The sequence below is a fragment of the Rhineura floridana genome, chromosome 22, assembly GCF_030035675.1.
Source record: "Rhineura floridana isolate rRhiFlo1 chromosome 22, rRhiFlo1.hap2, whole genome shotgun sequence".
Lineage (NCBI taxonomy): Eukaryota > Metazoa > Chordata > Lepidosauria > Squamata > Rhineuridae > Rhineura > Rhineura floridana.
This window is the reverse complement of record NC_084501.1, coordinates 8,178,696-8,194,470: the sequence shown is the minus strand read 5'-3', so window position 1 is coordinate 8,194,470 and position 15,775 is coordinate 8,178,696. Positions and strand designations below refer to the sequence as shown.

General features: G+C 45.6%; 1 protein-coding gene across 1 annotated transcript in view; it reads left to right on the top strand.

Moving 5' to 3' along the window:
• The window catches only part of POLA2 (DNA polymerase alpha 2, accessory subunit), a 35,867-nt gene extending 20,889 nt beyond the window's left edge, over positions 1 to 14,978 (top strand). Inside the window, exons 15-18 of the mRNA XM_061606431.1 lie at positions 2,938 to 3,044; positions 10,922 to 10,981; positions 12,653 to 12,779; positions 14,527 to 14,978. Coding sequence (XP_061462415.1) covers positions 2,938 to 3,044; positions 10,922 to 10,981; positions 12,653 to 12,779; positions 14,527 to 14,679 — 447 coding nt within the window. The 3' untranslated portion in view covers positions 14,680 to 14,978. The remainder of the gene's footprint in view (positions 1 to 2,937; positions 3,045 to 10,921; positions 10,982 to 12,652; positions 12,780 to 14,526) is intronic.
• Positions 14,979 to 15,775: the final 797 nt, after the last annotated feature.

Here is a 15,775-nt window from a genome sequence, read left to right as displayed (position 1 = left end):
TAATGCACGCCACAATGCAATACTGGTCACAGAAAGTGTGGCATATAGTGCTTATGGAGAAACTAACTTCCAAGCTCTGACGAGGTAGGGGAGAGTTGAAGAAAGAAACTTTTGTCGACTTCAGGTACCCTTTCATAATATATGTAAGTCAAATAACATATGGATGTGCTCCACCATCACAATACGCGGTTAGTTGGAATGCCTAAACCAAAAACCCCCATGTGTGCGTACCATTTCGAATATTTGATGAGTTTTTTTAATGGTTCTCTAAAATATCTTAATCATCTTAATAAATTAATGGTGTTCATTCACAATGATGCCATTGCCGGGGAGGGTGAGGGTGGGAGTTTAGATACAGTTTTAAAATTAAAAACCGGTTATCAAAATGTAATTTTCATATGTGGATTATATATGTTTTTTGAATGTTAGCAGCTGATGAAGGCGGACGCCGAAACGTTTTGACAGAACAATACAAACCTCTGTTTTATTAATCACTGTTACATGTGTGCATGTGTATGTGGTAGAATTGCTTAATAAGTTTTTTAATAATGCTTTTAACCCTTTTTAAAGTTGTTTTTTTAATGTTTTTAACGCTGTTTTGTTTTAATGTATTTTAAGATCTGTTTTTATGATATTTTAATGTGTTTTTAGCGCTTTGTTTGCCGCCCTGGGCTCCTGCTGGGAGGAAGGGTGGGATACAAATTAAATAATAAATAATATACACACTATGCTTTTCTCTCCCCTGTCGGAGGCAGTATACCTCTGAATACCAATTTCTGGCTATCACAAGTGGGGAGAGAGAGAGAGTGCTTTTCCACTCTGTTCCTGCTTGTGGACTTCCCATAATAGTTATTTGGTCGGCCACTGTTGGCCTGACCCACCAGGCAGGCTCTTCTGCTGTTGTTCTAAGGCTCTGGGGAGGGGTGGAGACTCTTTCAAAGCAAAGTCAAGCGTGGGGCCAGAAAAGGACTTCCAGGAGATCCCAGCATTTAGCGCTCTCTTGTGTGTATGTTTTGGTTAAATCACTTTCTTGGGAAGCCAAGAGTGTATTTCCAATCAGACCCTTTTAGCAGGAAGCCTTGCGTCATTTACTCTGCATTGGAAGAGGCAGCCAGGGGACTTCCCTGGGGTAGCTTAAGACGCTGGAGGAGGCCCATCGCACGGATCACTTGAGGTTTTTGCACAACCTTGGCGGGCCTTTCTCTTGCTTCATCCTGGGGAATACCCTTAGAATAAATCAGTGGGCAGTTCCTTATCTGCACGCCCCCGCCTTGGAATTTTCCACCAGGAACCAACTTTGTAGACTTTCTTGATGCGTGCTTTCCCTCTGTCTGCACCTCCTTATTTGCATTAGTTATTTATTGAAGGATTTTTTACCCTCTTCTTAACATAAGAACATCAGAAGAACCTTTCTGGATCAGAATAAAGGCCCATCTAGTCCAGCATCCTGTTCTCACAGTGGCCAACATACACCTCTGAGAATGCCTCTCGAAAGCAGAACCTGCGTGCAACAGCAATTCTCCCCACTTGTGGCTCCCAGCAGCTGGGATTTGGAAGCATATTGCCTCCGAATATGGAGAGAGAACATAGCCATCATGGCTAGTAGCCGCTGATAGCCTTTTCCTCCATGAATTTGTCTTATGTGCCTTCAAGTCGATTACGACTTATGGCGACCCTATGAATCAACGACCTCCAAGAGCATCTGTTACGAACCACCCTGTTCAGATCTTGTAGGTTCAGGTCTGTGGCTTCCTTTATGGAATCAATCCATCTCTTGTTTGGCCTTCCTGTTTTTCTACTCCCTTCTGTTTTTCCCAGCATTATTGTCTTTTCTAGTGAATCATGTCTTCTCATGATGTGTCCAAAGTATGATAACCTCAGTTTCATCATTTTAGCTTCCAGTGACAGTTCTGGTTTAATTTGTTCTAACATTCAATTATTTGTCTTTTTCGCAGTCCATGGTATACACAAAGCTCTCCAGCACCACATTCAAATGAGTTGATTTTTCTCTTATCCGCCTTTTTCACTGTCCAACTTTCACATCCATACATAGAGATCGGGAATACCATGGTCTGAATGATCCTGACTTTGGTGTTCAGTGATACATCTTTGCATTTGTGGACCTTTTCTAGTTCTCTCACAGCTGCCCTCCCAAGTCCTAGCCTTCTTCTGATTTCTTGACTATTCTAGTCCTCTTTTAAAGCCTTTCAAGTTGGCTGCATCTTGTGGCAGTGAATCCCATAGTTTAGCTAGGCACTGTGTGAAGAAGCCTTTTTATTTTCGTCTGTCCTGAATCTTCCAGTGTTAAGCTTCTTTGGATGACTTTGAGCTATTATATGAGAAATAAACTTTTCTCCGCATCATTCTTCAACCAAATGCTCCCAGAGCAGCTTACAAAGATCACTATTAGTGTAAAGTATTTATTAGGATTTCGAGGTCCCAGGACAGGTTTCAGCAATATGAAAATACAGTATTAAAATCATTGAGGTCTATTTGCAGTCAGAATACGATGAATGATAAAAGAAGTACATCTTGGCTGCCTTAATCCAGGGTAAAGAGGTGCATCTTCAGCGTACAATGAGAGTCATACAGGAACGGAGCTTTTCAGCTACCCATATGTTTAGATCCTGGCTTTTGCAACTGTATGTATCCCATTCTTAAAAAATAATAATTAAAAATCTAGTTGTGCTTTTTAGGGCTTCACTTGAGCGCTCAATTTCTAGCAGCTTTGTAAATGCACACAACCCTTTTTTAAAGTTGTTTTTTAAAAAATGTTTTTAACGCTGTTTTGTTTCAATGTATTTTAAGATTTGTTCTTATGATGTTTTAAAGTGTTTTTAGCACTTTGTTTGCCACCCTGGGCTCCTGCTGGGAGGAAGGGTGGGATACAAATTATAATAAATAATAACCCGCTTTCCCCCCGTGCTCTAATTCCAGAGGGTGCTTTTCGTTTCGGATCCCTGCACCTTAGAGATCAACGGTGTGGTTTTCGGCTTGACATCTGTGGATCTGCTCTTTCATATGGGTGCGGAAGAAATCAGCAGGTATGCTCAGAGCAGGGCTATGCTCTTAAACTCCAAGCCAAGGCCGGGGAACATTTTTCTGTCCAAGGGGCTGCATTCCTTTCTGGGGGGAGGACACAGGCAAAGGGGTGGAGCAACAAATGCAAGCTTTACTTTATACAGTAGAGTAGCTTCTACACACAGCCCTCTCTATCCTCCATCCAGGGAAGTGAGAGGCATTTTTGTAGTTTAAAACACATTCCAGCCAGGCAGAAGGAATCAAGGAGGGTGCAAGGTGTAGGGCCAGTGAGAGGCGTGGCCCAAGGGCCAGTTAGAAAGGCCCAAAAGGCTGAATTCAACCCTTGGGCCTAAGGCTCCTCACCTGAAGCTTTCTTGGGAACTTGATCATCCACAGAAATTATGTGCACTCTTAGTTCCTAGTATCAAGATTTAGAAAACCCACTATATAAACTTGGGTTATAGAATTTCCTCTGATCAATGACTGGTATATTTAAAGAAGTATACATACAAGCCCAATTTTCTGAAACCCAGACACACAATACGAAGGAAGCACAACATTGTCTTGAATCTTGTCTGTGTCTATGCATTTAAAACCTTAAATCTCTAGCAATAAAATGAAGGGATTATTCATTCTTCCTCCTCTGTGTGCGCGCACATGTTTGCAGGCTGATCCTTGGTGCATTTTGGGGCTGGATGTAGATTCTTGGTGGTCAGTGCTCTTTGAGCAGCATCTGTTGTTGTTGTTTTTTTAAGTCTCTGCTGATCTCCAGACAGACAGCTGTGAGCGTGGAAGAAAGGATATGGCCCCTTACAAAGGAAGGGACTTGGGTGTGTGGATGGGAAATGGCAAAGCATGACTCAGGCGTGATTCAGAATCCAAAAAGTGTGATCCTTCTGCAAGGGAGACAAAGATCAGCCCCGAGTTGTGGAATCGCTTGACGTGATGTCACGCGCAATCCCTCTCAAGCTAGGCCCTGACTCATTTTAGAAAACGTGGTCACCGTTTCTGCTGGAAGCAGCTCAGGGAGGGGGGGGATGCCCCTGTCTCTCTCGGCTTACATGACTCCAAAGCAGCGCTACTAACTTTGATAGTGTTATCGTTTGGGCTGTTTGACATCTGCATGCCAAGAGCTTTTTAAAAAAATTATTTAGTTGACCGCCTTGTGAAGTGGTGGCTTCTTCTTCTCTGGAGGTGTTTAAGCAGAGGCCGCCTGTCAGGGATGCTGCTGCTGTTGTTTAAGAATCTGCAACGAGCAGGAGAGTTGGACTAGAGGGGAGTAGGGGACCTTTTCCAGCCCGGGGGCCACATTCCTTTCTGGGCAACCTTTGGGAGGGCCGCATGCCAGTGGTGGGCGGGGCCAGAGGCAAAGGTGGGCAGTGCAATCAATGTAAATTTTACCTTTGTCCGCTAGGCTAGTTTTTACAAACACACACACACACCTCTCTCTATTCCCCATCTAGGCAAGCAAGGAGCACTATCAAAGTTGTTGCTTGCTTCATTTATGAATCCCTTCTCATGAGGCATATATGAAACATATATGAAACAGTTACAAGAATTGCATATATAAAAAATAATTTTGTGATTGTGTTTGTGTACACACACATACGCACACACATTTTAAAATGGCCACAACGCATGCATAAGATAAATTCAGATCCAGTGCAGATACTAACCGTAATACCGATCTTCATCCCTGCAAATTTGGTATTGATCTGTTTAAGGGATGTATCCTCTTCTGTCACCAAAAGTGTTGCAAAGTTTTTTTATCACAATGCAAATTGGGGGAAAATGCTTCCAGTCTTCTGACTAAGGAACTACTTAATTTGTATTTATCTAGTTTATAGTAATTTTCAGCAGTTGTGTTTTATATGTATTTTAATTTTTGTGGCTTTTTATACTGATTTTAATCTTTTGGTCTGGGACCGTAATAAATGATTCATTCATTCATTCATTCATTCGTCTTCATTTAGAAGGCTTGTTGAAAGAGGAACTTCTTTGGCAGGCGTCGAAAAGACAACAGAGAAGGTGCCTCTGTGCTATATAATGGAAGGGAGTTCCAAAGAGTTCTAAAGGCCTGATGCTTATATCAGGTGGAACTGGTCTCCAGACCAGATACTATCTGCAGGATGCCCTCTCCTGCTGAACCCAGTGCTGTTCTTTGACGAACCTCTGCTTTTTGGAGGTTCAAAGAGCAGCATGGGGCTGTTTGCCAAAGGGCTTTCAAACTACCCCGCACGGTGTTTTGTACTCCCGACAATTGGGACTTCAAAGCACAGCGTCACCTGATATTATAGTGATGTCAGGTAATTGACAGGAGGGTGGCCTTGCTCACCTCTCAAATTTGGTCCGGCTGGGGTGGGGAGATAAAAGATTTGACCCGCCGCCCAGAAAAGGTTCCCCGTCCCTGAAGCTGACAGTATTGAGCTCAGCGGACCAATGATCTGATTTGATATACAGCGGCTTCCTGTCTTTTGAATACAGTGCCCCTGAGTGTTTGCAGAGTTACACATAATTGTTGATTTCCAGACACAATCTTTTTTTAAAAAAGGAAGGAAATGTGCTTCAAAATGTGCTGGTTCTGAGGAAAACCTTGAAGCAAAAAGCCCAGACTCGAGAGGTATGCCTCGGAGATCAGCTGGTGCCAGCTGCCCATGGCCTGTCATTAAAAAAATGTAACTACTCGATCATCCTGCGCCTTCATGGTGTGTGTCACATCCTCTCTTTTCCCTTCATGGTGGGTGCCTTGTCTTTTGTCCTTTCTTTTTTTATGGGGAGGCAGCTCCCCATTTCTCAGTCAGCCCCATCGTCATCTGGTCATGGTGCCACACACCCCTTAGGTAAAACATGCTGTGACTCAAGCTTGTGCTTGTAGCCTTATGGCACCAGTTCTCTGGATTTCTCTTCCCTCGGGAGTGAAACAAGGATTAGGATTAGGACCCAAACAATTAGGATTTTCGGTGAACATTGAAAACATAACCGTACACCTATGGTATTGCGTTCTGAACTGGTGGTGACTGACCAGGAACATGACCTTGGGGTCATCGTGGATAGTTCAATGGAGATGTCGACCCAGTGTGCGGCAGCTGTGAAAAAGGCAAATTCCATGCTATGGGTCATTAGGCAAGGGACTGAAACTAAAACTGCTGATATCATCATGCTGTTGAACAAACCTATGGTGCATTTGGAATACTATATACAGTTCTATGAAAAAGCCCTATGTGAGACTGAAAGAACTGGGCATGTTTAAGCATGTTAGCCTTGAGAAGGGAGGATTGAGGGGAGATAGGATAGCATTCTTCAAGTCCTTGAAAGGTTGTCACACAGAGGAGGGCCGGGATCTCTTCTCGATTGTCCCAGAGTGCAGGACACAGAATAATGGGCTCAAGTTGCAGGAAGCCAGATTTCGGCTGAACATGATGAAAAACTTCCTAACTGATAGAGCAGTAGGACAGTGGAACCAATGACTTATGGAGGTGGTGGGCTCTCCCACACTGGAGGTCTTCAAGAGGCACCTGGACAGGCACCTGTCAGGGATGCTTCAAGTTGGATTCCTGCATTGAGCAGAGGGTTGGACTCGATGGCCTTACAGGCCCCTCCCAACTCTGATTCTATGATCTCAGAAAAGATATTGTAGAGCTGGAAAAGGTTCAGAAAAGAGTAACCGAAATGATCAAGGGATGGAACTACTCCCCTATGAGAAAGGTTACAGCATTTGGGGCTTTTGAGTTTAGAAAAAAAGCGAGTAAGAGATGACATGACAGGTTCATAAAATTATGTATGGTGTGGAGAAAGTGGCTAAGGAGAAGTTTATCCCATAATCCTCTGAGCCATCCAATGAAGTTGAATGTTTAGAATCTGAATTCAGGACTGACGAAAGACACTCCTCCTTCACACATGGCGAGACGATGGAATTCATTCTCATAAGATGTTGTGATGGCCACCAACTCAAATGGCTTTAGAAGAGGGTTAGATAAGTTCATAGGAGAAAGTTATGTTCCCTGCCCTGTCAAAGGCAATATGCCTCCCAGTTTCTGGCAATTGCAAGTGGGGAGAGGTCTGTTGCACTCCGGTCCTGTTTGTGGGCTTCCCACTGAAGCATTTGGTTAGCCACTCTGAGAACAGGATCCTGGGCTAGAAAGGGACTTTGGCCTCACCCAGCAGCCAGGCTTTTCCTATATTCTTTTCTCACTAACCTTCCCGAAACGGTCTATTTTATTTCTGCCTTTTCCAATTCCTTCTTGGTTTTCATGTTCTAATGCTGTGCTGTGATTATTGTTATTATTTCATATTCTGTGTCTCACAAGAGTTTAAGAGTTGTCTATGCATTACTCAGATATTCTGACTGCAGAGTAGTTTATAAACTCTGAACTTTTTTTTTAATCAGTTTTTTTTCTGACTCTCCCTCAGCCTGGGCTTTTCATTGATGCTTTTCAACTTTCTTCCTCTGCCATGTTATCCTATATACCTGGTGTGGGAGGAACCGGTGGCCTTCCAGATGCTGCTGAACTACAAGCCCCACCATCCCTGGCTATTGGCCAAGCTTGCTGGGGCTGATGAGAGTCATAGCTTGGCAACATCTGGAGGGCCGCAGGTTCTGTACACAGGTGGGGATATATAAAACAGCCCAGTGAGGACAGAGCATGGAATGCTGACTGACCGTTGGGTGGAAAATGAGGAATGGAATAGAGTACTGGAGAAGAGGGCATGGCTGGCTAGAACCCTGAACACGAACAGTTTGGTCTGTGGTGTATTGTTGTGGGTCCCACTTGTTTAACTTCTAAACAGGCCTGTTTAGAATCCACGTAGGAGAGTGTGGACGTCTGTCTCCCTGCCCCACGTTGCGGAGAGGTGAGGGAGAAGACATCTCCTCGCAGTTCCTCCTTCAAAGGAAACTTGCTGTGGCAGGCTCCTCCAGACACTTCCGTCACGTGGGGAGGAAGGTCAAAGTGTGCCAATGTCTTAATTAGTCCAGGAAGGCTCTCGTGGGACCTGCAGGTTCTGCCCTCCTTTCCCCCACTTCCCAGAACAGGGAAGCTGGTTCCCTAAATTTCCCCGGAAATACCGGGAAAACAGATTGTTGGCTCCCATAGCCGCCTTCTCAGTCCTGAGTATTCTTTTTAGATCTCCAGGAACTTGTTCTGGGGGAAAGAGGACGGCTTGATTGTTGTTCTGTGTGGAACAACAGATGACGGCCTCCCTAGTTTTCCAGGTGGGAGAAGCAAGCGTTTGAGTCCATGGTCTTTTCAGGCCACGGAACGGAAAGAAATGTTGTGTCGTTATGGTGGCTGCATTTCTCTTCTCTCCCCGTCCCTTCCCTTGATGAATATTAGGATCTAATTTTTCAGTAACATTGAAGTTTTGCCTCACCACATACATGCTCACTTGGTCATTTCGGTCAGTGAAAACGAGTGCTTTTACAAGTGCCTCATAATGTTCATTCCAGGCTTGCGAGGAATTGTTCTTTCAGGCCACATTCACACCATACGTTTATTCCGCCATTATTCCACTTTAAACAGTCATGGCTTCCCCCCCCCCAAAGAATCCTGGGAAGTGTAGTTTCTGAAGGGTGCTGAGAGTTGTTAGGAGACCCCTCTTCCCCTCACAGAGCTACAATTCCCAGAGTTCTCTGGGAAGGGGATTGAGTGTTAAACCTCTCCGCATATTGTAGCTCTGTGAGGGGAATTTGTTGTTGTTATATGCCTTCGATTACGACTTATGGCGACCCTATGAATCTTTTTTGGATATACAGTAGAGCCCCGCTTTCAGCTTCATTCAATATCCATGTGTTCTAGTGCTATGAGAGAGCGAGGAAAACGTCTCTCTTTCCACTCTCTCCGTGCCATGCGTGATTTCAGAAATGTCTGTCATGTCACCTCTGTTCCCTTATAAATTGGGGGGGGGGGTGGCAGTTAGGCAATACTTTTATGAGAGCATTTATATCCACATCTGTATAGTGTCCAAAGCGGCTCACAGAAAGATTTCTAAAAATTATTTTAGCAAATTAAAAGCAAACTTAAAAATAAAGCAGAATTGGCAGGTAAACATTCCAAAACGAGCAAGAAAAGGAGGCTCTCTAATCTCAAGATTACTAAATCGGCCCAGAGACTTTGCAGAGGAACACAGGAAGCTGCCTTCCCCTCAAAATCAAGTAAGTTTCTAGTCCATATGGACCCGGACTGATTTAAATAGGAAGCTGCCTTATATCAAGCCAGACCATAGGTCCATTTAGCTCATTATTGTCTACACTGACTGGCAGCAGCTCTCCAGGGCTTCAGGCACAGGATTCTCTCCCAGCCTTACCTGGAGTTGCAGGAGATTAAACCTGGGACCTTCTTCATGCAAGGCAGATGTTATGCCACTGACCTACAGCCTTTCCCCTTACTCATAGACTGCGGCAGAGCTGGGGTACTTCAGTCCCGGGAGGGGTTCTCTAACTGGCCTTCAGAACTCTCCCCACAACCCCCCACCCCCAAGCCACACCTTTTGCTGGCTCGCTTCATCTTCCTTTTCCCTCCCTCTCTTCCATTCCTTTTTCCTCTTGTGTCCTGTGTTTAGATCACGAACCTGAGGGCAGGGGACTGTCTTTAGTACAGGAGAGCCTTTTTGGCTAAAGGGCAGGTTATTAATGCTGCATATGAGTCTATAATAATGCCTCTGCCCTAAATTTTAGTTTGCCAAGAGGGGACAGGTGGAAAAATTCCTGAACTGAAGCAACTCGCACTGAGAACAACCCTGCTGCTGTTTAACTGATTTGTGGATATTTTTTGCAACGGTGTGTGTATGTGGAATAGCTGAGGTTTGTTATCTTGTATGAATTTCATACAGGTTGCTGACTGGGGTCCCTTCTCTCTGTGTGTGTGCGTGTGTGTAAGTAGGACGGTTGAGTTTAAAAGGATCAGGTTTAAAACCTTGGGTTGTAATTAAGGTTTAATCTCTTGAAGCCATTTAAGTGTGGGAAATCTTTATATCAGCCAGTCAGTTGTAACTCAAAGATGATGAAGAATAATTATAACAACATAGCTTGGCAATGATACTCCCAAAATAGGCTTTTAAATGGTTTACAAAATATAAAAACTCATTTACACAGACATTAACATATAATTTTGATGTATAATAAAACAATCCCCCATTATATCCTCATGACAGCTCTCTGATCAGACTGGAAGGGAGCCCGTATTAGAGGAACAGATTTATTTAACAAAATTTATATACTGCTTTAATGTGAAGACCTCTACGTAGTTTACAAAAAACATTAAAGTTTTCAATATGGAACAGTTCAAAATGAGCAATTAAAACATATTTAAAACAATCAAAATAGTTGCTAACTAAAAAGATTAAAACTGGCGCTGTTCCAAGTGCCGCCTAATGCTCACTACGCGCTTGTACGAAAGGAATACAGCGAAGGCGCCTGCCTGATGTCAATAGGCAGGGAGTTCCAAAGGGTAGGCGCTGCCACACTAAAAGAATGATTTCATACGAGTGCGTAATGAGTATTATGCGGCACTCGGAACAGCGTCAGTTCCACAGAGCGAAGTGCTTGAGTGGGCACATATCGGGTACGGCAGTCTTGCAAGTTAACTGGTCCCAACTGTTCAGAGCTTTATAGACAGGTAGTAACACCTGGAACAAACACCTGGTAACACACTGGAACTAGTGCAGATCTCTGAGCAGAGGCATACCGTGCTGACATGGTCTCACTTCCGCCAGCAACCTGGCTGCAGCATTCTGCACGAATTGCAGTTTCCGGGTCAACTGCAAGGGATGCCCCACGCAAAGTGCATTGCAGTCATCCCAACTTGAAGTTGCCAAGGGGCTCCCTGTTGGTTCCATTTCTAATGTATATTTTTGAGCCCGCTTTTTCATTTTCCCTCTCTCTTCTTTTTTTCCCCTGTCTCAGTTCTTCCAGCATGTTGGACCGTTTTTCCCGAATCCTAAAGCACATCCTGACTCAGCGGAGGTAAGCTCTTTCTGGCGCGGTCCTCAGCAAGCATTCCTCCCCCTCGCCTCAGAAAATATTTACCCAGGTGTGGCTTGTGGCAATGCTTGACCTGATTTCTTCCCTTGGCAGAGGAGGGCCCAGGGCAGAGCACCCGTGTGGCATGCTGAAGCTCCGGGGTTCCATTCACAGCATTTCCATTGGTCCATCTAGCTCTCTGTAGTCTGCACTGACTGGCAGTGGCTCTCCAGGCTTTCAGGCCGGATCTGCACCGGGCACTGAAAGCAGTATCATTTCACTTTAAAACCATTATTATTATTATTATTATTATTATTATTATTATTATTTATTGCATTTGTATACCGCCCCGTAGCCAAAGCTCTCTGGGCGGTTTACAACAATTAAAAACACTTAAAAAAAATGCTTCATTACACAAACATCCCCCTAAAGAATCTTGGGAGCTGTATGTCTGTCTGTCTATGTTGGTATGTATATATGTGCATATTGTACTTTATGTATTTTAATTGTACTTTATGTATTTTAATTTACTGTAATGTTTTGTGTTTTTATCGTCTGCAGTTGTATTGCGTATGCGTGTGATTTTATTGTACACCGCCCTGAGTGCCCTATTGTAGGGTAGAAGGGCGGGATAGAAATATTTTAAATAAATAAGTAAAATAAACAAACTAGTTTTTACTGAGAGTTGTTAGAAGATTCCCTCGTTCCCCTTGCAGAGCTGCAATTCCGGGAGTTTTCTGGGAAGAGGGATTGACTGTTAAGCCACTTGGGGAACTGTAGCTCTGTCAGGGGAAGAGGGGTCTCCTGACAACTCTCAGCGCTCCTTAACCAACTACACTTCCCAGGATTCTTTGCGGGGAAGCCACGACTGCTTAAAGTGGTCTGATACTGCTTTAAACGTATCGTGCAGAGGGGACCTCAGACCAGGGGTCTTTCTCCGTCCTGTCGGGAACCGCCATCGGGGATTGACCCTGGGACCGTCTGCATTCAAAGCAGGTGCCCCGCCACAGAGCCACGGCCCTTCCCCTGAAACTAATTCTACACTCTGTGCATGGCCTGTGATGCGCAGCATTATGAGGAAGTGCGGCATCTGTAGCTGGGCCACTGCAAGTTGTGGAGGTGATGGGAAGGGGGGGGGGATAAATCAGAGGCTGAGGTAGCCAGCTGGTTGATGTCAGCCAGGGTGGATGTTGTCACCCATGGGACACCTGCAGAAGGGCAGGGCTTTATGTCGCCCTTTGTGTTTTCTCCTTGCAAGCTATACCACTTTAGCTATACTTTAGGGAACACCAGCCGCCCAATTTGGGCAGAATGAGCAGGAGACTTCCAAAAGTTGGCTTGCCACATTTTTGAAGAAAGTGCGAAGTTATGCCCTGCAGTTTGCCAAGAAGGCAAAGAGGAATTATGTTTGGCAGAATCCCCTCCTCCTGCTCCCTCCCCCAAGTTGGAAACATGCAGAAAACACCCCTTGGAACACAGTTCCTTTTTTTTAGTGCTGAATGTAGAGACCGCAGACACTCAAACACACCCTGGAGGGTAGGCTGGAATTAGCCGAGCCATCGGACAAGCACAGCTTGGCATCCCGTTGGTGCCCAGGGGGAAGGGGAACAGCTGCAGGGTGTGCTGTATGGGAGCGGTGACGGGATCTTCCTTTCTCCTTTAAACCCTGCGCAGTTACTATCCGCTCTACCCTCCCGCGGAAGAAATGAACATTGATTATGAGGTTTTCGACCAGTACGCACCCCTGCCCGTCACCCCGGACGTGTTGATCACTCCGTCGGAACTGAGATACTTCATCAAGGTTGGGGAAGTGAAGCTGCCAGGGGCAGGGGAGTGGGGGGAGGGATGGAGGTGAGGTGCCACGCTGCCTTGGAGCCACGTCAGGCCACTGGTCCGCCGGGCTCAATGTTGCAGCAGTTTTTCAGGGTTTAAGATGGGGAATCTTCCCCAGCCGTGCCCAGAGATGCCAGGGATTGGTCCTGGGACCTGCTGGATGTAAAGCAGATTCTCCGCCACTGAGCTACAACCCTTCCCTTGCGACATGGGTAAAAGGTAAAGGTGCCCCCACACTTATAGTGCGAGTCATTTCCGACTCTTAGGGTGACGACTTGCGATGTTTACAAGGCAGACCGTATATATGGGGTGGGATTGCCAGTTCCTTCCCCGGCCTTTCTTTACCCCCCAGGGTATGCCGGGTACTCATTTTACCGACCACGGATGGATGGAAGGCTGAGTGGACCTCGACCCCTTTTACCAGAGATTCGACTTCCTCCTTCCGTTGGAATCGAACTCCGGCCGTGAGCAGAGCTTCGGCTGTGTTACCGCCGCTCACCACTCTGCGCCACGGAGGGTCAGAGGCTAAGCTATCCACATATGCTTAAGTCCTGGAACTTTAGACGTTCATAGCTCAAGGGTAGAGCATCTGGTCCCAGGTTCAATTCCCTGCATCTCCAGGCTGACGGGAGTTGTAGTCCAAACCGAAGATGTGGAAAGGCTGGTCTGCACACTGACTGGCAGCAGATCTCCGTAGTTTCAGACAGGATTCTCTCCCAGTCCTACCTTGGGATGCCCTTGGGGATTGAACCTCTGCAAGCAAGGCAGATGCTCTGCCATTGAACCATGGTCCTTCCCCCAATAAGATTCTAGTCCTCATAGTTCTGAATAAAGGACTGTCTTAAATAGGTCCATAAGAAGCTGCCTTATACAGAGTCAGATCACCGGGCCCATCTAGTATCTGTTCTCATCAGTTTAATATCTAAATTGCCACCCTGGGCTCCTACAGGGAGGAAGGGTGGGATATAAATTTAATTAATAAATAATAGAAAAATAGTTGGACAGTGAAAAAAGCGGATAAGAGAAAAATCAACTTATTTGAAATGTGGTGTTGCAGGAGAGCTTTGCGCATACCATGGACTGCGAAAAAGGCAAATAATTGGGTGTTAGAACAAATTAAACCACAAGTGTCATTAGAAGCTAAAATGATGAAACTGAGGTTATCATACTTTGGACACATCATGAGAAGACCTGATTCACTAGAAAAGACAATCATGCTGGGAAAAACAGAAGGGAATAGAAAAAGGGGAAGGCCAAACAAGAGATGGATTAATTCCATAAAGGAAGCCACAGACCTGAACTTACAAAGTCTGAACAGGGTGGTTCATGACAGATGCTGTTGAAGGTTGCTGATTCATAGGGTCACCATAAGTTGTAATCGACTTGAAGGCACATAACAGCAACAACAGAAAAATAGATAGCTCGGTACTGTCAACACTGACTGGCAGCGGCTCTCCAAGGTTTTAAATTGTGTTTTTCCCTTACCCTACCTGGAGACGCCATTGGGGATTGAACCTGGGGCCTTCCATGTGCAAGGCCAGGTGCTCTACTGCTGAGCTGGCAAGACAGTTCTTTCTCCCGTATTAGGGAGGTTAAAATCCATATGTGCTGGTGACAGATGCACGTCAAACACTGCGCGCCTGGTGATAGCTTCCCCGTCTGACTCAATGGGCTCTCGTGTTTCCCCCTCCCCTTCATTTCCTGCCCCTCCCTAGGATGTCCTTGGCTGTGTCTGCGTGAACCCCGGCCGGCTAACGAAAGGCCAGGTGGGGGGCACCTACGGGCGTATGTGCGTCCAGCACAAGGTCTCCAAGGAGGAGGAGGGACGGAAGAGTCCGTGTGTCGCCGCTCAGGTCGTCAGAATTTGAGCCGGATCTCTGCCCTAGCCGTCCTGGCAGAGAGGTCTCCTGAGTTTTGCTGGAGGGGAGGGCCGAGGCTGAAGAGATGGAGGGAGTGTCTCCCCCAAGGGTCTCTCTGAGGGCTGCAGCTGTTTGGGATCTTGCCTTCTGCTTTAGCAGCCAACGCGCTGATTACCCGGAACAGCTGGACGAAATCTCTTCTGTTTCAGTTTTCCCGAGTTGGGTGGGGAAAACGGAATTGAACTGCACCGATGTTCTCTTGATGTACACTTTTTACTTTTGAGAAAATAATAAAAAAATACTCTCTATGTGTTGATGTGGTGTATTTTCCCCCTCACTGCTTCCAAGCTTATATCCTTTTATTGTGTCTCTGTGCCATAAGTTCTTTTTTCTTTGTTCAAAGTAGGTGGGAGTATTGACCTCTGGTTTGGAGAAAGGAAGATTTATGTTTCGTGTGTGGTCTATATTTATGGATGTGAGGAGATGTCACACCTCTCCAAACTGCAGTTTGGCTCATTGTCTGGTGTTGGTGGTGGCTGGTGCCAAATGGGAGTGGTGGGGCGGAAGGCAGGGAGGCCAACTGTAGGTACAGCCGGAGCCAGTGATTGGTGGAGCAAGAGCCAATGAGAGGCGGAGCTAATCTAATTCTAGTTTCATCCCGATCTTCCTCCCTGCGGAGTTGAATAAAATAGAATTGTAGAGTTGGAAGGGGCCTATAAGGCCAATGAGTCCAACCGCCGCTCAATGCAGGAATCCAGCTTAAAGCATTCCTGACAGGTGGCTGTCCAGATGCCTCTTGAAGGCCTCCAGAGTTGGAAAGCCCACCACCTCCCTAGGTAATTGGTGCCATTGTCGTATGGCTTTAACAGGAAGTTTTTCCTGATATTCAGCCGAAATCTAGCTTCCTGCAACTTGAGCTCATTATTCCCTGTCCTGCACTCTGGGATGATTGAGAAGAGATCCTGGCCTTCCTCTGTGTGGCAACCTTTCAAGTACTTGAAGAGTGCTATCATATCTCCCTTCAGTCTTCTAGTCTCAAGGCTAAACATGTCCAGTTCTTTCAGGGGGTTTTGTTTCCAGTCCCCTGATCATCCTTGTTGTGATC